This window comes from Sardina pilchardus, chromosome 8, assembly GCF_963854185.1.
Source record: "Sardina pilchardus chromosome 8, fSarPil1.1, whole genome shotgun sequence".
NCBI lineage: Eukaryota > Metazoa > Chordata > Actinopteri > Clupeiformes > Clupeidae > Sardina > Sardina pilchardus.
This window is the reverse complement of record NC_085001.1, coordinates 31,848,165-31,872,867: the sequence shown is the minus strand read 5'-3', so window position 1 is coordinate 31,872,867 and position 24,703 is coordinate 31,848,165. Positions and strand designations below refer to the sequence as shown.

The 24,703-nt window shown below is 40.9% G+C and overlaps 1 protein-coding gene across 4 annotated transcripts; it reads left to right on the top strand.

The window, feature by feature from the left end:
* The first annotated feature begins 8,907 nt into the window (after window positions 1–8,907).
* LOC134089245 (leucine-rich repeat-containing protein 43-like) lies at window positions 8,908–23,163 on the top strand. Of its 4 annotated transcripts, none has more exons than XM_062543635.1 (12): window positions 8,908–9,067; window positions 13,085–13,294; window positions 14,566–14,676; window positions 14,825–14,964; window positions 16,737–16,975; window positions 17,118–17,266; window positions 17,831–17,987; window positions 18,420–18,568; window positions 19,330–19,407; window positions 20,024–20,203; window positions 21,890–21,959; window positions 22,337–23,163. In XM_062543635.1, the coding sequence occupies exons 1-12, from the start codon at window positions 8,978–8,980 to the stop codon at window positions 22,513–22,515; spliced, it is 1,752 nt and encodes a 583-aa protein (XP_062399619.1). In that variant the 5' UTR covers window positions 8,908–8,977; the 3' UTR covers window positions 22,516–23,163. The 4 variants fall into 4 exon arrangements, with proteins under 4 accessions (XP_062399619.1, XP_062399618.1, XP_062399620.1 ...); XM_062543634.1 differs by having other exon boundaries at window positions 13,085–13,306; XM_062543636.1 differs by lacking the exon at window positions 8,908–9,067 and adding an exon at window positions 12,485–12,571 and having other exon boundaries at window positions 13,085–13,306.
* The last annotated feature ends 1,540 nt before the right edge of the window (window positions 23,164–24,703 follow it).

Genomic DNA, 24,703 nt, shown 5'->3' with positions numbered 1-24,703 from the left:
TTTTTTTTTTTTTTAAATTTAAACCATAATGGTCCTTCTTCACGGAAAAACACACTACTCTTCAAGTGAAAAATGGCTGTCCTGTCCTAGGTCATCCTGTGGTCTTTGAGGTGTCATGCCACAGGAAGCTGTGGTGTAATCTGTAGGCCTCTCAGGTCAGGTCATCTCTCTGTCCTTAGCACCTCTGTGTGGACCAATGGACAGCCGTTTTGATGAAATGGATGTGGTTTGAAACAAAATAATGAATGCTGTTAGTTAGAGAAGTGTACACATACTGTAGACACTAACCCACATTACCACTAGTACTTGTGTTTTCATCACGATTTACTCATTTATTGACTACCACTAGACGTTAGGCTTAACATGTCATATCAGAAGCAGGCTGCACTTCCTTGGGCCTCTTAGATCAGTTACAGCAGCTACATTTCAATGGACCAGTGTGAAACAGGAGGTTGCACTTGTTCCCTGAGACTTATAGTTGACAAGATACAGATGTTCTCCTTAAGGTCTTTGAGATGCCATGAGACAGAAAATGACAGATGACTGCTTTGTAAAACAAACGTATAGGAAGATCTGCACACTGTAGCTCCCTTTCTGACATTTTGACCTGCACTTCCTTGAGATGCGTGCACCATTTTCACATTGTTTATTCGATGAAATTGTGTGGCCAATTATGTGACTAGTACATTCACTATCACAGATCATGTTCTTCACATTACTCATTATAACCACTGTATGAAGGAATGTGACCCTCTTGTATAAGTTCAAGTTCAAGTTTATTGTCATATACTCATAAAAAAAATGTATAACTAATGAGATCCATTGTGCTCGAGTGTCTAGAAATAAATTAGAAAGAAAAAATAAATAAGAAGAAAAGTGCCATCTTAAGGGGGTTTCCCAGGACGGTTCAGCATCCTGATGACTTAAGGGTAGAAACTGTTCTTGTATCTGCTGGTACGGGTCCTTAGGCTCTTGTATCATCGGCCTGAAGGCAGGAGGGTGAAGAGATGGTGGCTGGGATGACTGGGGTCAGAAACTATACACTTGGCCTTTCTTCTGCATCGCTGACTGTAGATGTCCTTGATGGATGGTAACTCAGTCCTTGTAATACGCTGTGCTGATCTGAACTCTTTGTAGCGATTTTCGATCCTGGGCAGTGCTGTTACCATACCATGTTGTTATGCCACCAGTCAATACACTCCCTACTGTACAGCGGTAAAAGTCAGTCAATATCTTGTGGTCCATGCCAAATTTCCGCAGACGTCGCAGAAAGAAGAGCCGCTGTCTTGCTGTCTTTGTGATCACACCAATATGGTGTGTCCAGCTCAGATCCTCACTGATGTTAAAAAGTGAAAGTGTGCTTTTAATTGTAACTCAAGTCAGTGTTGCCTGTTTACTCTTAAATATTCTAGAACATGGAACATGGAAAAACAAAATAACGTCTGCATATTCTGCAGATGGCTTAATAATCACTGGCCTTGTTTGACATCCATGTGTAAAAATGGGCCAAACTGGAGGATTGTTTGATAATCAAGGAAAGTTGCAAACGTACCATGGGCACAGTGATATCACGCAGCATCTGAAAATAGTCCCCATAGGCAACAAGCAGTGGTAGTGTGTGATATCACTGCGCCCATGGTACGTTTGCAACTTTCCTTCATTATTACGCCAGATGAGAGTATAGTTTCATGTCAAATCAGCCAAGAAAAACGGCAGGTTTCATTTTCAGTTGGTCTTATTGCACTTTCTAACTGACAAAATAAAACGTGGTGCATTTTCAAGCAGGTAAGAGGGATAACTATATTGTGTGGCGCAGTAATATCCTCACTCTTGCACTTTCAGTTTCACTTTAGAGTGAGGATATTACTGCGCAGACTCTAAGTGCTCCCAATGTTATTCCGCCACACAATATAATTATCCCTTTTACCTGCTTAGAATTGCACCACGTTCTATTTTGTCTCACCATACTTGGTTGTGTGACTACTCATGTAACTGTATTTTAATAGGGAAAACATGGAGATGTTTGGTCGCTTCTAGCTTCATCTCTGTTTGGATCCTAATGAATGCATTGGTCTAGCTAAGTGCTTTCAAAGTTGCGCCGCGCGCCAGAGCCAGTGAGCACACACATTGAAACGTGAGAGGTATGTATCAACTCGTCTTAGTTAAGGGAATAATGTAATTTAATATGAAAAAACGGTGAAGTGTTCCTTTAAGCATGATGCTAGCAGGAGAGATGCTAATGGTCCAATTCGATTCAATGATCTATGCTATAGGCTGAAGCTAAAAGTTGTATCGCCATACTCACAGAATGTCTGGATGAACGGGGAAAAGGTAAATATCAATTGTTTTGCTTAAGGGGAGGTGGAAAATGAGCTTATTTCCTAAAATGGCAGAGTATCCCTTTAAGTGGCATCCCATTCTTAATCCATATATGGGTTTAATATGGCGTCGGCCCAACAGCATCGTCTCTTCTGGGAAGGCTTTCCACAATGTTTAGGAGTGTTCATGGGAATTTTTGACCATTCTTCCAGAGGCTCATTTGTGATGTCATACACTGATATTGGACGAGGAGACTCTCTGTCTCCACTCTAAATCATCCCAAAGGTGTTCTATTGGGTTGAGGTAGGCAGGCCAGTCAAGTTCATCCACATCAAACTCTGTCATCCTTGCCTTTATGGACCTTTATGGGAGCATGGAATTGTCCAAAATCTCTTGGTTAATGCTGAAGTGCAGAGTTCCTTTCACTGGAACTAAGGGGCCAAGCCCAGCTCAGGGATGGCCCCTATTCCTAACTTTCACAGAATAATTACTGCACAGCTACAGTCATTACTCTGTTAAAGTTAGGCAGTCTTTTTTACTCTGACTAAAACTGAGGTGATGTTGACAAGGTTTACAAGTTACAAAAACTGTCTGGTTGCACTAGTAAATGTTTTTTGACAAAAAAAGCTGTTGGACTGTGCATTCAAAGTCAATTAAATAAATCGCTCACCAGTCCGTTAGAATACATACGGAACAACGTTGGAATTGAATTGAGTTTGCATGAGGACTATTTACTTTTTGTGGTTTGGTGTCCTCCCCCCCTGCCCCCCCCCCCCCCCCCCCCCCCCAAACACACACACACACACACACACACAGTGTGCAGGATGTAGGATGTTGATGAGTGATTTGACTATCAGTTGCTTTGAGTGTAGAGCATAGAAGCATAAGATGAAGCAGCATGATAAAGCAGTAGCCCTTGGATGCATCCTTCAATCTTACACACAATCTCCCTCTCCTTCACCGTAACCTGTCAAGGGTTTAGTTTATTCTCAATGAAGACTAACGGTATAACTACAACACCAACAAAACACTGTCTTTTGTCATGCTGAGCTATTTCAATTTATTAGTGTGCAACTACAGAGGAAAAACACTCAAATTCACAAATTAATTAAATTAAATAATAAATAATTGGATGGATGGATGGATGGATGAATAAATAAATAAATAAATAGGTACACATATATAGGTAGATAAATAAATAGGTGCATGGGTGAATGAATGAATAACTAATACATAAATACTTTTGCAGTAAGTTAGGATTCAGTCAAGGCAGAGGCAGAGTCATTTGTGTTCTTTAGCACAAGGGGACACTGTTCTAGCCACTTCAGCATCCGACTGAGCTCACACCAACCCAGCTGGTTTAAGGCAAAATCTCCAGTAGGTACTGTGGGTACCAGTGTCTGGTTGTCACACTTAAAAAATGCTGAGGACTGAAGATCTTCTCGCAGGCCCTTAATTACCATGGTAATGTTTCCATCTGAATTATGTATTTTCTTCAAGTGCTCTTCAATTTGGCCTAGTGTTGCATGAATGGTACAGGCTTCATTGTTTTCACATTTAGGCTCACAGTCTTTTCTGGTGGTAACGGGATTCATAGCTCTTTTCTGAAAAGCAAACCAACAAAGAAACAATATAAGGGCAAATTGCTTAAACTCAATCTCCCTTTAAAATAAGATATGTAAATCTTTAGTATAAATATTTGCATAAGTAATTCATAGCACATCAGTTGAGAGATCTTACATATGCAGCAAGTGCTGACTTGGTTATATTTATCAAAAACTTCAATTGTTGTTGTTTTTCTTGTTCTTTTTTATGTTTTATAGATGCTGCGAAGCAACTGCTGAGGAGGGAAATGGCCACTGAGAGGTACAACCAAGCTGTGGAGGAGAGCAGAGATTCACGTTATCATGCAATCAAATGTGTGCCTCTCACAGAAATGTCTAGCTTATCTCCCATAATGTTTAGCCTCAACCACATTAAAAGTGCTCTCAATGCCTAAAGCAATGTGTTCTCTTTCTCTCTCTCTCTCTCTCTCTCTCTCTCTCTCTTGCTGTCTGTCTATGCAGTGTGTGAAAAGGAATGTTAGGAATGAGAGAGTGTTAAAGCACATACAGTGCATCCAAACTAGCATAATAATATTATTCCAAAACACTATAAATCCGTTTTTGAAAACATTTAAAGTAATGTTATTTAATTGTATATTTCAGCTAATATCAACAAAAATGGACTTGTGTTGTTTTGAGTGGGTAAAGATAAATCATCTAACAATAACCCAATACAGTTCCACTGAAATTACTCGGAAAACTAAATAAAAGGAAAATAACTCTTAAAATACAGATAATAGGCTAATAATTAATATGTGTGTGAAGTATACAGAAGGACACTCAGAGATCCCGCCATAGGAAGTAAAACGAAATTCCCAGAACCGGATCTACTCCGAACCTGAATGGATTCTTCCTTGACACATGCTACACTGCTCCACCAAGTTCCATGAAAATAGTAATAGTGGTAGTTTTTGCATAATCCTTCCTTGTGTAACCAAATCAACAAACAAACATGTGAACATTACCACCTGGCCAGAGGTAATAAGAGACAGTCTTGGTGCCATTAGATTTACATTACCTGATGTCTTTGCCATGACTTTTTGAAGATTGAGAGCTTCAACAATGTGTGAGTAGCTGTGCATTTTTCTTGTATTTATCTGGATACAGTGGCACATGTCATGATAATGACTTATCAATAAAATCATAAATTTTAACCACACGAAAGAAAGGAAATGCCAAGTTGGAAAACATATGACGTATGAAAGAAAAGCTCATCAGTTGGCTTATGAAATTGGAGGTCCCCTTTCCACAGAACAAAATGCATAACCTCCTTATCCACATGCCCTGTGTTGCCCCAAGATGAGTAATTGTCCCTGAAGTTTGTTAGAAGATTAAACAAGGGGCACCCCCTCCGTGCCACACTCTTGAAAAAATTAGGTTGAAGTGATTTTCCAAAATCTTTATAAAAATATGTGCTCATTATGGTTTTGTCTTTTTACATTTCTCAGAGTGCTTATGATGAAAGGAAAAATTGTTTTGTTGTTATTGTTTACTTATTTCTTTTTGCACTGTGCTGTCTTACATTTGGTAGCCTGCTCAAATCTATCATATATAGTATCATATATAGCCATATCATAAACTTTTAGAGAGTCATTAGAGTGATGAAAAGATAAAGAACACATTGACTGTTTTGTTAGACCCTCTTTGGTTGGGGTTTAGTGTGTTTTCAGCGGTTGGCTTCATTGGCTTCCTGTAGCAGCCAGCATTAAATCTGAATCCCTCACTCTGGCCTAAACTGAACCTGGTGCTTAGTGAGTGAGTGTGTGTGTGTGTGTGTGTTTGAGGTCACATGGGCTCAGATAGGTATAAATGGGATTGGGACAACACTTCACGAAATCACATGTTATCTTGGCAATTTTTAATAACAAATTCTAAATGTTCTCTTATGTGGTCGTGTGTCATGCTGTTGTTTACCTTTGCAATTTCCGGATTTCCCTATGGTCTCTGTGGTGAACGTCACAATGCTTTGAACTGTGGGTAATTCCCTTTGGTGAATTCTGAACTGATGCAGACTCATAGAAAGGGCTCAGTAAGTGTGGGTTCAAATTCTCACGCCCTATGAAATGCAACATTGGACAGCCCTACACCCTTTTCGAATTTTGGGAGGACGCGCAGCAAAGTCTGTGCGTCCGGACTTTGGTATTGGGCCCTTATCTACAGTCCCCTCCATAAGTATTGGAACACATGCTAAAGTTGACTATAAAGAGGAATATAAAATCACCTTTTGGAAATTGATCTTAATGCCTTAAATAAAAAAATAAAAAATCTGCTAGCCTCTATGGGAATTTTAACAATAGGGTTAACATAGGCGTTCCAATACCCCTATAGGCTATTTTAAGGAAAACATTTCTTTATTTAGGATACATTATTCATTCACAAAGAAAATTTATGTCCTTAAAGGTTGGATTTCCTCATGTTTTATTTAAGGCATTAAAATCAGTTTCCAAAAGATGATTTTATATTCCTCTTTATAGTCAACTATTTAGCATGTGTTCCAATTATGGAGGGGACTGTATCTAATTAGGCTAACTCTCCTTACAGAATCACAGTTTGTGTAGGTCTGTGTGATATCTGAATAGGGAATAGGGCCCTCAGTCAACAAGGGTTATGTTGCCGTATGTGATGTATCTTGAATGGGGCCCTCAATTATATTTGTGGAGTGGTGTGCACAAAAAAAAAAACGTGTCAGAGAGATAAGCTACAGTAGAAGAAGAATATCTGCACACTGTAGATATTATTTTTATCATTATTATTATTATTATTATTGTTATTATTATTATTATTGTAGGCTGCATGTACTTTCAGTGACATCAGGGGCGTAGCCAGAGGGGTGGCTCCGGGTGGCACAGGCCACCCTTGAGATTCAATTGGCCACCCCAGGTGCCACCCCAAAATCCTAGTCTATGATTCGCCATTAACATTCAAAAGTTTGAAATGTCAGGGTTCAGAAATATAAGTAATCTAGCAAACATGCTTGCAGTTATAGGCTACATGGCTTATTGTTTTTAGCATGTGAGTCTACAATAGGCCTACAAGCTACTGCTTGTGCTAACAGGAAAACATATGTTTACCTATCGCATCTGCCAGTGCCCATTTATCGTATTACACACACACACAAAACCCAGTATTACGATTGTGGAATCATTTGCCTATTCTACCTACTCAGCCACTGTTGTATTGTTATGTTGTATTGTAAATAGTCTACTGCCCTAATGTAATATTGACATTGTGGAAAGTTTACATATTAGGCCAGTGTTTAACTGGTGGGTCGGAACCCAAAAGTGGGTTGTGGTATGATCTGAGTGATGCGTCGTAGAGATTGTGGCTAAAAAGAAATTAAAAATTGCCAATTTAAAATACCTGATCAGATCTATCATTGGCCCGTTATTTTTGATAAACTTTATTCGTAGCCTATATCAGTCATTGCCATGGCAAGGACAAAGACAAGGTCATGTGACAGGTCATGTTAGATATAATGTTAGGGAGCTAATTTTATAAAAGTATGCATCATTTTAAGATATCATGTGAAATGCAAGTTGGCTGCAACCCTTAATACTTGAAGTAAGATAGAATATGATTCACTTAAATTGACAAAATAAGACAGTGTGGGGTGCACATGAGAGCATAAAACCATCCGAACTAAAATGGCACATGGAAACAACGCACCCCTGTCAAAGACAAACCTGTCGAGTACTTTGAAAAGTATCAGCAGTTAAAGACTTCACAAATGTAATGCCAAACATCTGCATTTAATTTCCAAACAAGTAGGCCAGGCACTTTGCGTGTCTTATGTAGGCTACCTCACCATATTCGTTGGCCTGAATGCTAAATATATATATCGTTGGTCACAACTCTATGAACATGTGAAATTATGGGTTCCAAAACCAGACCAGTTAAGAACCACTGGCAAAAAAACATTTCACACTTCCACTTTTGCTCAAATGGCCTAATTTCTGAATGGGTTTTGTTCAGAGCTGAAAATGAGCTGAAAACTGTATTTGACATTTTATCCAATTACAAAGACATTTGATGTTAGAGTATGGTCTTTGTCCTTCGATTTATGAGTATGGTGCTTAGTGCATGGTTTTACTCATGCATATGTGCTAATTTATGTGCTAGTTTCTGTTTATCTAGATGCCACCCTTGAATTAACCACAGTGCCCCACTAGGGCCACCCTTGTTACAAATCTCTAGAATCGCCACTGAGTGACATTGCAAATGTCTAATATATATATAGCCTATATATATATATATATATATATATATATATATATATATATATATATATATATATATATATATATATATATATATATAGGCCTAGCCTAATCGCAGAGGAAGACCAGACAAAATTCATAGGCCTAAAGTGCAGATTTCTTCCTCTTAGGCTATTCTCAGATTAGTTCCAGATCGTTTATTATTATTATTATTATTATTATTATTATTATAATAGGCTATTATTGTTATTATTATTAGCCTATCATTCATTAGACCTAGGCTATTAATTATTATTATTATCATCGTCTATTAGCCTATTAGACATAGCCTAGGCTAGTATTATTTTCGCAGCCATCCATACATCTCTTTTTACATAGTCTCGTGAAGGCTAGCTAGACCTACATTAAGAGAGGGTCGCTGAAGTGAGGATCTTTGCTAAATTGTTGGAGGGCTCCGCTCTAAAATCTGAGCAGCCTGTCTGACAAAGATCATAGGGCGTAGCGCTTTAGAATCTTTGGTCTGAAACTGTGCTCAAAGAAGAGGAGGAGAGCGGGTAGGCTATTCTTTCCAGTGGGATTGCCCATAGATATTATAAAGCTTTATATCTATGGGGTTGCCCACTACGTTCGCCCCACTGATCTATAAAGAACATCAGATCTTTTCAAATCAGGGTGGTAGTTCGCCCATCAGTCACTTCCTGGAATGTGTACACCTGTTGCTTGGCAACCCAGGAGAACGTAGCCTAATTCCAGGAAGTGACTGATGGGCGAACGTAGTGGGCATCCCCACTGGAAAGAATACCCTCTTCTTTTCTTACCCATTTGTGACCAGTGACAATGAAACCCATCTGTGCCTTGTCTACAGTAATTGAGAATGAAATGAAGAGTTTGTGCCTGAGAGACTTTCCCTGCGGCAAAGGGAGCTGGGTAAGATTTGGTGAGAGTGACTGATTAGTGTTGTGGAGGGCTGGTTGTGTGGATATCAGTGAGGATTTTGCCGTTTCTTCTTCGGGCAGGTGTGGTGGTGTCATGCCTAGCTGCGAGCCTAAGTTTAACTCGGTGTCATTGCAATAAGTAGCCTACGAGCCCGTATACGCCCTGAAAACTGACACGCAAAATAAAATAGCTAATTGCACAATTGGTTTGTTTAGCCTTCGAATCGTGTCTTGCGCCCACTAGCCTACATGTTTTTCTTGTGATCACATGATTGGCCTAATTAGGCTATCCTCCTACGTAGTTCTCAGATAGTAGCCTATCTCAAATGTGTCGCGAAGCTTAGGCTAGCCCTTAATGTTCTCGTTTAGGCCGGGGGGTATTCTAACTAGGCCTATAGTGGGTATAGTGGGTAAATTGGGTAGGCTACATTAACTCAGAGTAGGCCTAAGTGGTAACCTCCTACAACAAGAGTCCAATGACATTTTTTTGTTAGGCGAATGAAGTCAGCTCTTCTAGTAGCCTAGGGGGGGTTATCACTTGCCCAGGTTTGTCACTATACCATAGGCCTACTTGGAATATATGCCATGGACTAGGCTACCTTGTCTACACGGCACGGCCCCGGTTGGGTGTTGCACCCAAAGACGGATTTTAGTTAATATGCGTGTTAAAATATGTATGGACATGTCAACACAGGACGTGGCTAGCCATGATCAGAACATCATGGGCCATGATCAAACTATTGCTTTTGTTGTGTAATTTCAGTTAATTCACTTGTAGCCTATGCTCAATTTCAACATGCTTCATCATGTCTTTTTCTATTTTTGTCATTAGCCTACTATTGTTGAGGCTCAGCGCACTCAGTCAATTTAATTCAAAGTTTACTTGTCCCAAGTAGGCTATTTTATTCATGAGCAGTTGAAGGAAGGAAATATCACTGTGACTTACACACTTCGGCACAGACACCTAAGACCAGGGAGTGGAGGCTAAACGCAATAAACACAGTTCACCTCTGAACATTTCAGAAGTCGTTTATCCACCTCTGAAAAGAAATCATTCACCAATTGCAACTTTCAACATTCAAAAATCACATTGTATTATCCACATTCACAATATGTAGCCTACACCTATCAACACTGTAGGAACCATTTAATACCACTGGTGTGGTTACAAACATTGGACAATAACCTCAACCATCATCAAACATTTTCTGGAAAAAAAAAAAAAAGATTCCGCATGGTGCAGTCCACCTTACTGTGATTACAGAATTCATAGTTTGCCCACCTCTTATTTTAAAACTACACCCCTGCCTGAGGTCCATCTTCTGTGATGTGCGTCTGCCACATATTCAGTTAGATTTCAGTTTTGATTTCTTAGTTTAATCTGGGATGTTATCAGTGAACATCACTTCAGCGAGCACCTTCTTTTAATCAAAGTTATGGTAACTTACATGACATTACAACAACAATGACATTAGAACAAGTGTTGTATCATTTATCTAAAATATATAAACCGCTCACAAAAAGTAAACTTGACTATATCTTGATTATATCCCCCCTTTAGTAATACCAACCAGTAAAGTGTTTCATATCATTTTTATCGTTGATTTGACACCTTTACAATGAGGTATAGCTTGTAAGCATAGGGCAATCATGGAATGAGCAATACAGCCAAATGTCTGAGTAGTGACATCCAAAAATGTACCAAAATGGCCAGTAATAGGGTTCTGCTGCCAGACATCTCGTTTTAGGCTTCAAGTGCTACCAGGTGAGTTTAGATACCGGGATGAGATTCTGGAGCCAGTGGCAATTCCATATCTCCAGAATATGGGACCAAATGCCATCCTCCAGGATGACGACGCTCGCCCCCATTGAGCTGGGATCATCAGAGAGTACCTCCAGAATTTGGGAGTGGAGAGTATAGAATGGCCTGCCATGACGTGAGTCCAGACCTCAACCCAATTGAACACTTGTGGGATCAGCTTGGGCGTGCTGTACGTGCCAGAGTCACCAACAGAACCAGGTTGGCTGACTTAACAGATCCTTATCGAGGAATGGAATGCCATCCCACAGCAGAATGTAGCCAGGTTGGTGACCAGCATGAGAAGAAGGTGCCAAGCTGCATATGGATCCTCTACACGCTACTGAGGACCCTGACACTGAGTATAGAATGTAGAATGAAGAATGTATGCCTAACATGTTTTGTTTTCCTCATTTCTGTGGGAGAGTGCAATCATCAATGCTTGAAGTAACAAAGGTGAATTCCAACAGCATAACAGGCCATTTTGGCACATTTTTCATTGGCACTACTTACACGTTTGCTTGTGTTGCTCATTCCATGGGAGCCCAATGCTTACAAGCTGTACCTCATTGTAAAGGTGACTAATAAACGATGAAAATGACATAAAACACTTTAGTGATTGGTTTTATTAAAGTGGAGATATAATGGACCAAAGTCAAGTTTCCTTACTGTTTGTGAGCGGTTTATATAGTGTGTGTTGGATCTTTTGCAATATATTGAGTATTGCATAATCACTGTATCATGATATTGTCTTTATCATGGCCAAAGTATCGCGATTAAATACTCTGTGATTCCCTCCTCTGTTGTACTGTACAGTACTGCATAAGGGAATCGCTATGCTTGGCTCTAACCTAGAACTCATACGTAGCACAGCTTGCATTCCTGGAAGTAAATTGCTAGTAAATATGGAAATGGACTGACATTTGGCCTGACTCACACAAACAGGCCGTCCAATTAAAATGGTCCTGCCGTTCAACCAATGCAAAACCTAAATGCTCTCTGACTGATTTTGACCCTCGTTGTTGAAGATAAACTTTGTATAATGGAATCATGTCCGTACTGACGTTGGTCATGTTTGGTCCCTATCAAACTGGGGATAGTCTATCTTGCTCCACCCCCAACACACACACACACACACACACAGAGAGAGAGAGAGAACACACTACCCTGTATTGGTTAGTACTGTACCACCCCAAATCAGAAAAAGTTGAGACGTTTTGTAAAATGTGAATAAAAGTAGAACTTTACTATTTCATTATTATTTTATTATTATTTCTTTATTTTAAAATACATTTTAAGTTTGAATTTCATACCAGCAAAGTCCAAAACGTTAGGACGGGGGTAATAAAATGCTGGAAAGGTTGTGTAATGATAAAGAAAACAAAAGAAAGAATGTTTCACAACTAATTAGGGTAACTGGCAACATGATCGGTATGAAAAAGAGCTTCCCAAAGAGGCAGAATATACTGCAATAGACCGCAGACCCAGATGACATAGTGAAGGGAAATGACAATTGAGTGGAAATATGTTGGAGGGCGGAGCCAGGATAGTATTTGGGGAAGTTCATCATCTATAGGACATCATATTATTAAAACATTCAGAGAATCCAGAGAAATCTTTGCAAACGAGGGAAGGAGCTGAAAAAACAATCGGATGGCTTTGGTCCTCACATGGCACTACATCAAAGCCAGACCTACAGTATGTGCACAGTTTGATACTCAGTCCAAAAACTGCAGCCGAAATGTTACTGAGACATGATACAGAAAGTACCACCGTCTTATCTGGGCCTGGGCGTGTTTGAATTGGATGGAGGTAACATGGAAAAAGGTCCTGTGGACTGACTAATCAAACTTTGCTATTCTTTTTGGAAATCATGGACTCAGCTGGCCTAAAGAGGAGAGGGCCGATTTATTCCATAAAATAATCAAAATTTTCATTTTCGACATTCGATATTGTAACAGGACCGCTACAGATTTGTTATAATAAAAATCACTTCTTAATATAATAGTTACTAGACTTAGCCAACCCGGTTGTCTAATGTATGTCCTTTTTGCTGCCAAATATGGGTTTATGAGACTTATCACATTCTGTTTTTATTTGCATTTTACACATCACAACTTTTTCTGGGGTTGTATTTTGGGTTGTATTTGACTGCTGCAGGAAGTGTGGACTGCTGCCAAATTAGTTTTTTTTTGTTTGAATGTGTGACAGCGGACAGATGACACACATGAGACATCTAACAAAGAGGCCAACACAGAGGAACTGGGCTCGCTAATCGACCTTCTTACCTGCTCACGGTCACCATGGAAGTATGAGGGATCATGGAGTGACCAAGTAGCAGCCCTTCGGGAGCATTGTGTGCGGAAATCTGAGTGTCTGAGTGACGACTTTGTGTATACCTTTCTCACATCCATACGTGTGGTAGGTCAAAGGGTGAGTGAAAAATCAAATCGTATGATTGTTATAGTAGGGTTGGTGGGGAAATGCCACAGAAATATTTTGAAGACCAAGAAGACAGATACATGTTTCCTTGTTCTCACATGAAAGACATTGAAAAAAAACATTGAATTAGATCAACTCTTAAATCTCCATTCCCACCGGCCTCTTCTGAGCCCTTTCATTTTTCCCTTGGCTTCTCACACATCACCACTGCAGAGTCACACCTACAGTACAACACACTGTTTCCACTCAGGATAGAACTAAGTGTGCTAGATCCTATCTAAGCTCAGAACTGGCAAACTACTCACAGAACAAAGTGATAACATGACGTTTTTTCCCGTTGTAAAATAGATCATTAAGATCACTGATCAATTTATCAATCTTTATATTATTTGCAGAAATATTTGATGGTGTATAATATATTGAAATTTTTTTCTTTAACTCAAAATGCACCCCCACTTGGTAGTGCACACAGCGCAGAGGTTTCTCATAGATTAATGTGTTTAATACAGTCAAAATGTGTCATGTAACGTTATGTGCTACATAGTCAAATGTGCTATGTAGTGTTATGTGCTACATACAGTAGTCAAAATGTGCCATGTAACGTTATGTAGCCCTTACTTTCAAAGCTCAGAGTTGACCATGAGTGCATTGTTCTGCTTTAATGCGAGAGGAAGGCAATACATGACATATTGCAGGCATAAGAAACGCATTCTATGAAGTAGTATTGCTAGAAAGAGGCCCTCTGTTAAACGGTAAAATGACTAGTAGGGGAGAGCTTGATGATATTATGGAAACCACCCACTCTCACTTGTCAGCATAGTTTTGTGCCCTCCCCCTCTTATCTGATGGTCTGATGTAGTTAGTCATTCCGCTCATAACATCACTGTAGTGAATTTCACCATGTCATGACACCAGCAGAGAAAGACATTGCTGCTGTAGTCCCTCAGGCTGAGACAGTGGCAGTAGTCTACTAGTCACACTGTGAAAGTGCTGAGAAACAACTGGAGCAACAACTCTGATTTGTGAAGCTAGTCCCAAAGCACATCACATTATGATAGACTTTTGAAATATTTATTGGTAGAACTAGTTGGTCTCAGGATATGTGTGAAGTTCAAAGGTCTGTGTCATGTCCATGTCACATGGAAAATATTCTCTATTAGTCACTTTCAGTATGACTCTGGAATAGGGTCAAGGTTATTTCATCTGTGTGTGTGTGTGTGTGTGTGTGTGTGTGTGTGTGTGTTTGGCAGGTCTCACTCATAGATGAAGGGCTTCTGCATTTCAGCAAACTGGAACAGCTAGTGCTTAGTGTCAACTGCATTTCTGACATCCCACTAAAACATATCCCCTTGACACTTCAGGTGAAGCAAGCACACACACTCAATCATGCAAGTTTATGTGTATGCCACTGTTCTAAACATTATGCAAACATGAGATAAAGTAAAGATACATTTCCTTTTAGCTCATCCCCACCCTTATTTGTGCTCTGTTTGAATCTTTCTGCTTAAGGTGCTAGAGTTGTATGCCAATGAGATCTGCAGCCTTAGGGGAGTACGTGAACACCATCTGCCTTGCCTACAGCACCTTGGTCTGGGTAGAAATCCTTTGGGTTCCACTGAAGACCTCCAGTACATTTCCAGCTCTTTCTGGTCAGTGTTGTTCACTAGATTAAATTAATTAATGCACATACAAAATAAATACAGATACAAAATTAATACAAATGACTTGGAAAATGTAGTGAAACACATTTATTTTTAAACACATTATATAACGCTTTGAAATAGATTGTAATGGGAAAATGTTCAGTTTGTGTATGGCAACAACACAACTTAAAATGACAGTTAAAGACAGAGGTTACAGATTAAACAGTCCTATTTAGAATACCATATGCTAAGCAGTTTCTAGGTCATCAGTGTAGCACTAACATTTTTTTTTTTTTTTTGCCATTGCTTCTGTACCTCTGGGGCCTCATGTACAAAGACTTGCGTGGAATTCCTACTAAAACATTGCACACAAAAAAATTCATGCACATGCACGAGCATTATACTCCACCCTCTCTCCTCCCTCAATCACACTCATTTTATGGGCTTATCCCACAATATTAATAAAAGTTAAAACTCGGCCCAGCTGTGGCTCGACTGGCTGGGGCACCTGCATCGTACGCTGGCGACCCGGGTTCGATTCCCGCCCCGTGGTCCTTTCCGGCTCCCATCCCTGCTCTCTCTCCCATTCACTTCCTGTCGATTCTCCACTGTCCCTTTCATTAAAGGCATAAAAAGCCAAAAAAATATACTAAAAAAAAAAAAGTTAAAACTCATTTGTGGATCCATCCGTTCTCAAACCTGCTACAAAATGCAATAATCAAATCAAAAATGTTTTAAAAGTTTATTACCAGCGATTGCGAGGTAGAAGTGCTCTTATCCGACAAAATGGCAAAGAAACTTACGTCTTTATCATCTGTAATTAATAAAAACATTTTTTTTTTTTTTTTTTTTAAACAGTAGTGGCATGGCAGTCTCTACTAGGGTCAGAGGCCATGGCAGATTCATTGGTCAGTCTGCAATTAGGTGACAAGGTTCACATAACGCGGTTTGGTGGCTATTTGAAGCATTACAAAATGACTGCATTAATTAAAAGGTCATTAAATCACTCGTGCCCGAGTAAGAGACCACGCATCGCGCATCCATAGTAGAAGTTTATCCAGGCTTTGCCACAACGATTTCTGGATCATATTCCTGTATTTTGCACAAGTGTGACAACAATAATGTGAATGCTTACACGAGGAAAGTCGAAGTATGCAGTCAGTCAGGAAAATTATTCAATTCGCACATATTAGGCAAGCTACAGCTATTCACGCGGATCATCTTGTCCCATTGTGTTTTGTTTTACTGTAAACTATCGGAAATATGTGAAAACACCCGGAAAATGTTTTAAGCATGGACATGTGCGTGAAGCCGACCCCGTTCATCGCAGATTTCGAGGAAGGAATTAAAGCTCTTAATGTTAAATCTGAAATGTTTGATAAGCCAGTGAATAATCATGGAGCTACTGTAAATGCACTATATCTCTATATGTTTCACATTGCCTAATTCTTGATATCCTCTGATAAGACTACAGTTTTAATTGCAGATATAGGCTGTTGCTAGTATTTACGCATGTTCTGTGCCCATTTATCTAGAAACATAAGCCTACTTTGAAGTGTTATTTTTAATAGCCCACATTTCACAATATGCTATGCAAATAAAGGCCTTGATTCGTGATCAACTAATGTTGTTGCGCTGCATTGCCTCTACGTGTCGCCAACTGACGAAACTGAAAATGTGCGTAGGCCAGACATGAAGTTTGCGTGGAGGACCGCACATTCTCACGAGGCCCCTGGTCTGGTCTGTGGCATTGACCTACGACTCTGTGCCCCCTCTAGGCCACAGCTGGTATCGCTTGACCTGAGCTGGTGTGGGTTTGAGAGGCTTGGTGCCATGTTGGAGGCCGTGTCAACCTTGCCGTGCCTGCGGACACTTGTTCTGGAGGGAAACCCACTAGTGCTGAGCCCTGGTTACCCAGGCCTCATGATTGACCGCCTGCCTCGCCTCTTGTACCTGGATGGCACTCGTGTTGGCCCTCAAGACCGCCATCGCTTCAAAGGGCTGGCAACGCTCAAAGGTTCTCTGTGTGTTGGTCCATCTGTCCATGTAGCTTTTGGCCTGTCTGTTTGTTGTTCGTCTGTTTAGGTGTGTATGTGCGTGCGTGCGTGCGTGTGTGTTGTTGCGTGTGTCCTTGACATGTCCTCTCTTCCTGTCCTCAGATCTGGTGTTAGATGAGGCTGTTGTGAATGTGTCTTTTGGAGTGATCCGAGGTGTTCCTCAGCCTCCCGTCCCTCAGAGCAGTGCCTCTGCTGACTTCCCCTTGGTCAGCTACAACTACCTCGTCACCTACCAGTTCCTCACAGACCAGGTCTCTAACTCCGCACACAGACACAACCATTAAGCACACATATAATCATCATCATCATCATCATCATCGTCATTAGCATGATCATCGTCTTTAGTGCCAGACTCAGGGGACCATTCAGAAAACACAAACAACACAGACATGACATATACTATACATTTTAGAAAAACTCAGCACTTATAAAAGACACTTATACCAGTGTTTCCACTGGAGTGAGTAAATCAATGATTTGACAGCAGCATGACAATGATGTGTTGAGAGTCAGGCAACAAACAGCTTTATACATAATTTGAGTGCGTGCAAGCATGTGTGAGAGAGAAAGAGAGATAGACTTGAAAAGCCACTTCCTGCCGTAATGTTTTGTAGCTGCTACATTCTGTGTGATAATACTGATGGAGCAGGTGGCTCAACTCATGACTCGTTGAGCCACCTGCTGTCAGGGTATATATTCCAACATAATTAGCTTGTTGCCATATGGAGAGGAATTAGTTGTGTCATTTTTACATGGCAGTTTTGTGAAGTGTAATATTCATTATTCATTTCTGACTGTCTTTATTATGTATCCAGAGACAAGGCTCAATTTTGGCACAACTGGACTTAAAGGACCAAGAAACTGCCAACAGCTCTCAGGGAGAAGAGGTGCATCAAGGGGTGGATATCACTCAGGCAGCCGTCAGCGCAGATGCTCTTTTGATGTCGGGGACTAGAGATGAATCAAAGGATTGTGAGAACTCCACACACACACACACACACACACACACACACACACACACACACACAGGCATGTGCACACACAGGCATGCGCACAAACATAAACAAATACAGATACGTCCGACACAGACCCAAACTTTCACTCAAGACTGCATTGCAATAACTCTGGAGTTACTCTAGTGTTAGAGCCACATGGAGCCACACAGAGGCGCCTAAGACCTGATTAAAGTCATTTTGTCATTAGTAGTAGTTTGCAACACCGTGGTTTTGTCCAGGGTTTGATCCTCCTTGGTCTACACCTCATTAATTCCATATGAGGCTTTGTTGCTCTGTACAAACAGTAAACATTGGTTACATTGGCACAGTAATTTCCTACCCCTCTCTCTCTCTCTCTCTCCCTCTCTCCCTCTCTCCCTCACTCAATCCATTTGTCCCCTTCTCGTAGCATTGCCAGTGATGAAGTACAGCAGTATTGTTCACTCGTGGGCAGAGGCCATGGATTTGAAGCACTCAGACACACACCGGATCAGAGATCTGTCCACCCTGAAGAACTTCCTCCTGCAAGGCCTGTGGTTGAGCGTAGAGGAGGAGAAGGTAGGCAGTAGATACAGAAACCTCATTCTGTGCTTAGTGCACAGATCACAGAACAAGAAATGATACACAATGATACTGGATGAAAGAAAAAAAGTGAAAATCAGAGGTGACTGTGCGCTAAAGAATGAAACTACTAGAAGTGAGGCGAATAAGAAATAAAGCGTAAAACTTAAAGCTTAAATTGGTCAAATGTGGTTCCATTAGAACTACATCAGCCTTGCACTGGAATCCAGCGCCACTCTACCAGATGTATTGGTCCTTTGTCTGTCTTTACTGTGCCATTATCAACAGCTTGATCTTGTTGCGTAAACTATCTGCATTTAAGTGCAGATTATTGGCTGTTGTTGTGTTATCAACATCAGTCCTGATTCATATTCATAGAAGTCTACAGAGATCAATTGCAAATAGTATAATGTAAAAATGGTAGCTGTTATGAATGGCTGGAGAAATATATGACACAAAGGCTTTTAGTGTACAGGTACAGTAGGGTAGTTATTTTAGATGATTTTTTGATGGCTCTTTTTACTCATCTTTACCAGTGGTGGCAATAAATGTGAACAATTCTGTAATTAAAAAGACTAGCTTTAAACTGTGTTTGTTTGGTTGTTGACTAACCACCTACTTGCCGGCTTCTCACCGAAACAAGAAGAAGAAAGAAGAAGAAACTTCACATGATCTGTCTCTTTCCATGTGTTTATTACCATTTAATTGTGGCGTTTGTTATCATCTGCCTGTTTATTATCTTCATGTTTCTTCTGCAGGTCACTTCATGGCCAGCATCCTCCTCTGAGACACCAGGGGCCAAATCAGCAACGGACAAAAAAGGATCAGCAAAAGAGGTCATTAATTAGCCCACCATGTGAACTACCAAATTTATGCAATGGACTGTGAAACCAACCTCTTACCTGACAAGCCCAGTCCCTCATGAACACAATCAGTGACAATCCATCTTCTCCAACGAGTCCAGTCCTGTATGTGTCTGGCAATACCATCCTACTACACTTTATGTTAACAAGACCAAGACAGGCGTCTTCTCCTGTGTCCCCACAGTTAGTCCCTATAGTCACTGGTTTTGTAGACGTATTGTTTCAAGCCATCAAACAAATAAATGTAGACATACATCTCCTCCTTAAATTAGATTTTTAGCGTATGTAATGAATAGAACGCATTATCAGGAAAATAAGTTCCGACAGGGTGAACCGGACCCTGATGTGCAGTGTAAGGGTCTTGGGTTGCCCTCAAGGGACTTATTTGACTGGCATTCTATACATTATCCTGTTTCTCATCCAGCTACCTGCCAACACAAGAAAAATAGTCTTTACATGATATGTAAAACATTTATTTGTTAGTGCATGTGATTTATTGTGAATCCCTTTTTGATGAAAATGAAACACATGAAAATCCACTGGAGACTGAAAGTAATGCATCTTCTTTGTTCATTCTGTTGTCTGCCAGGATAAGAAGAAGAAAAAAAAGAAGGAGTCTTTATTGGAGCTTGTGCAGGAGCCTCCAGTTTACCAGTCTCTGGGTTCCACCCACCTGGACCTCCGAAACCTGGTGTTGGGTCAGGACAGTGTCCACCTGTTGTGTGATCTTGGGGTCCTAGAGGCAACCTGTCAGACACAGCAGCAACAGGTGAGGGCCTGTAAAGCCCAACGCCCACCAGAAACGGCGTTCAGCGGTGTTCGGCGGTCTGGGCTTGCCGCGCAGGATTTTAGAATAGTTTTCTATCTCTGTGCGGCTGCTGCGCGGCAGACGTTTCCAGTGGGCGATGCTCCATTGAAAACAATGGAATTCTAAGTTTTTTCGTGGCGCGGCGCGCCGCGTACGCTTCTGGTGGGCGATGGCCTTAACACTGCTGTTGAGCACTGCTCTCCCACGCTCTCATCCACAGCTGAAGTGCCCTTGAGCAAGGCACCTACCCCCTCACTGCTCCCCAAGCGCCGCTGTTTAGCAGGCAGCTCACCGCCCCGGGTTAGTGTGTGCTTCACCTCACTGTGTGCGTGTTCACTAATTCACGGATTGGAATAAATGCAGAGACTGAATTTTCCTCACGGGATCAAAAGCGTATATACTGAACGGATTAAAATCTCTGGTGCAAAAAGGTCCACCCTAGCCTGGGTGTTCCCAAGCTGCGTTTTGCGCGATTTGATTCACGCTGCTAAGGCAGCCTGGAAACTACCGCCCTCATTTTTGCCTCAGATAGGGGACAACACAGAACAGGGGGGAAAGCAAGACGATGATGAGCTATGCACAGACGCATTTGATAGACATCAGTGGCGCGAGAAAATGAACGTTTGGTTCCCAGACCAGGTCTCATTGAGAAGTGGTGGCTCTAGCCAGGCTACAGTAGGTCCACCCCTCCACTTAAACTCAACCACCTACAAAACCTGCTGCTCAAGGTGTCAGCCCTGAACAAAACCCTTGTATCTTTTTTTGTTATGTGTGTACAGTGCAAGCATTTTTACATGTTTTGTTTTGTTTAGCACACTGAGGAAATTAGGCCATAACTTACAAGAAAAGCTGAATAGGCTTTACCCAGCCTCAAAGAATGCTTGTGCCGTTACCGATCTGTACTGAGTCAAATTTGTAGCCAATCAAATAACTCAGATATGGTTAACTGGTGCTGCCTGATGTTGATGTCGCACATTATGTCAGATATACATTTGGTTTAAGCCTATAGTACTTAATAAGGTTTGTATATTGTACAGTAGCCTAATTGAGTTGGTAAAAAGTGTTTGGTAGCCTGGAAGCTACAGTACCTATCCATCTGAGTGGTGGGATCTAGAAACATGTTTCATTCATAAACTTCAGCAGAAATGATGACTTGAGGACTCAGAAATTCCATTTACTGTAACAGTGGCAATGCAAGGCCACTTAATTGCTTAATTGCTTTGGAACAGGTAGCCAAGATAGCTTTCCACACAACAAGCCCTATAAACACGCACTTTCTCTCTTTCTCTCTGTGCTTCTACTTTGCCAAATTGAACGCTCTTGCTTTGGTTCAACACAGCACTTATCAGTGTCAGCTGCTCACTGCATCTGTGAGCATTAGATGTTCCACATGAGGAAGACCCAAGGGCCTTTGAGACCCACGAGAGTGTGTCATACCAGGCCTGTGCCACTTGAGGATGGGCCACTCCTTCTCATTCCACATTAAGTCCCCTAAATCACTGCAGAGACTTGGTTGTACACGCAAACAATTTTTGTCAGTTTCTTAACATTGTTGTGCATATTTGTACGCGCTGGAATGCATTTCCATTTCCATGTTTGAATACATGACCTCAGTCAATGTGCCAATGATATCCTCCTTCCGTATAGGAACAAGGAAAGAAGGGAAAAGAAGAGAAGAGGAAAGAGGAGAAGAAAGTCAAACAAGGAGATGCCAAAGGTGAAAACATATGAGCCTAATACATGATGATTTTGTCATTATGAAATGACAAGACAACTCACCATGTGTTTCATTGTCTACCCATCTCCTACTGGCTACATCTGGCAGGGGCCCCATGGGTGTATTTGTAAATTCAGTCTAGTGCAGTGAAAGTGCAAAGATGCTCTACAGTTTAAAAACTGCCCTGTGTGCGCTCTCTGCGAGTGACACTCTGAATAGAACAAATAGAACTTACAGCGTTCTGTATTTGCAAACCGTTTCAACAGTGGCAGTTTGTTATGTGCATACATTTCATGAACATTATTGAAATCATTGAGAGAGAGAGTGTGTGTGTGTGTGTGTGTGTGTGTGTGTGTGTGTGTGTGTGTATTCTGCAGGGAAAGGGAAGGCTCATAAAGACGGAGATGCAGAGCCTCCTGCAGATGATCGCACACCTACCCCAGTGCAGCCTCTGACAGTGGAAATAAGCCTCGTCTTGGAGAAGTGGCAATCCACGGCGCAGGCCACAAGCACCACACACGGTGCCCAACACTACACAACACATCACAGTGCATGATACAATTTAGACCTGCCATCCGTGCTGTTGTTATAACACAGGCAATCATCTCATTTATGGAGCAATTAAAACAACTGTGCAAACACAAACATATGGACCATATTTGCCCTTTTGAGTTTGGGTTCAGTTGTCACACTATGACAAGTACCTGGTGGCACCACCTTGACAGAATAAATGAACCTTTTACGTCATAATTGCTTGCATTTGGTAACTTGTTTGCGTTATTCAGTACCTCTCCCTATAATGTAAAGACCACAATAAACCAATGGGAGCAGGAAGGTAAATAAAAATCTCAAATGGAGTAACAAGCACAAGGAATAACTAATAGTATTAATCATGGATAAGAATGACCATTGATGTACAGTACTACGACAAGAATCTATACTACTGTATGATTTCTAAGAGGTCTTATGTTTCATCAGGTTGCCAATATGGTTATGGCTGTTGCATTGTTGTTATTTGTAGCTTGCTTTGGACACAAGCATCTGCTAAATACTATAACCATGATAAAGTCCCCTTGGGATTAAAATAACCCCACATCAACACTATACCATTCACCATACCAAGAGATTGGTATGGTTTTTATTTCAGTTAGCCTATTAGCTGGTTTCATTCTCATTGAGCTCAATGCAATTCAAAATAAAAGTAATATGCCAGAATGTTTTGATTTGTATTGGGTATTTGTAATGGGTGTTGTGTTGTGTTTTGTCACTCTGGACTGATTTTAGACTTCCTCTAGACTTATTTATGCAATATTCAGGTACTTTGAACTGACTCTAGATCTCCTCTAGACTTATATTTGTGCAAGTTACACTGGACTGACTCTAGACTTCTTCCTCATTACAGCAGCAATGAGTCTTGAGAAGCATGAGGATTTCTGAGGTTTCCGTTCCTTTGTGGCCTGCTCTGGGTGTGTAGCATCCTCACAAGGTTGGACGTCATTACCAGTTGACTCTAACAGACAAGAGTTGGAGGTGAACCTGAGAGTATTGTGTTCTACAAAATGTGCCTTGGTTCCCTATAGTTTCACAAGATCTCTACTGTTCCACTACTAACTGTGTGCTTATAAACAATGAAGATATGAGATAGACATACCTGCAAAAATATCAGCATGGAATCTGCTGTCAGGGGCAAGCTCCTTTTTGATGAGCCCTGTCTTACATTTTTTATTAAAGGGGTATGAGGAAGCAAGAAGAAGAGCAGAATAAAATCAAACAAATTAAGACCTATTCAGTTAGGCAATTTTATGCGTCAGATATTTCAACTTAACTGATTTGTGAGAAATTCAACATATAGATCCAAAATATTTCACGTTTAATTTATACAAATCTTTACCTTATGAAAGATCTTGACTTTAGGACATTTTTGTAGGAATTGAAGAATTCCCATTTTGATTTTCTTGCTCCTCTTTTTCTGAGAGGCACTGGTTTTGGCTTTTTCACAAACTGTATCCACCTTTGATGCCAGGGAGGAAAAGCTATGCATCACATCCCTCACCATTGCATCAGTCAGTACCTTCAGAATGCCAGTTAGCACCTCTGATGGAGACTTGGAGGTGTGTGTGTGTGTGTGTCTTGTCCATCTACAGTAGTACCTCTCCAGATTTGAATACAGGACAAGAGGCTAGCCAAAGAACTAGACTGTTCCATGGTCCCAGAGGCAGGAAGCTTGAAACAAGGGAGAAGGAAGTGCTTCACTGTCTCCTCTGCATAGCTGTGTAGAGAGGCAATCTGCTTCTTCAAACGTTCATCATCCCGGAACTTCAAAAGCACTGTGTCTGAAACACATTTGTGAAGGCCACTGCTGCTATCCTGCCTGAAGAGATCATAAATCTTACCAACCAGGTCCAGAGGGCTGGCAGTTAAGTTGGAGAGGGATTCCTCAATCTTCTCCGTAACTACATTGAGATCTCCATGCTGAGAGGAACTACATGCCTCTTCCTCCAAACCATGTCTCTCACTGACTGTCTTTACAACACTGGCAATTGTGTCCAGGGATACAGTGGGTTCAGTAAGTATTCACACCCATGCTAAAGTTGACTAAAAAGAGGAATATAAAATCATCTTTTGAGAATGTGCTTCGGTCTGATTATATTACCTCTGCCATCCAGCTCAGAAATGGTAATTGTGCGAAGTAAGCTCTCTTCAGTGGAGCTCTCTTCACTGGATTTCGACCATGTACTCAGTGA

Excerpts from the sequence above, each read along its gene's own strand:
- LOC134089245 (XM_062543634.1), top strand. The coding sequence starts at position 8,978 with ATGAAACCCATCTGTGCCTTGTCTACAGTAATTGAGAATGAAATGAAG. Across the intron at positions 9,068-13,084 it reads CCTGCGGCAAAGGGAGCTGG|CGGACAGATGACACACATGA; the intron begins GTAAGATTTGGT and ends AATGTGTGACAG. Across the intron at positions 14,677-14,824 it reads ATATCCCCTTGACACTTCAG|GTGCTAGAGTTGTATGCCAA; the intron begins GTGAAGCAAGCA and ends TTTCTGCTTAAG.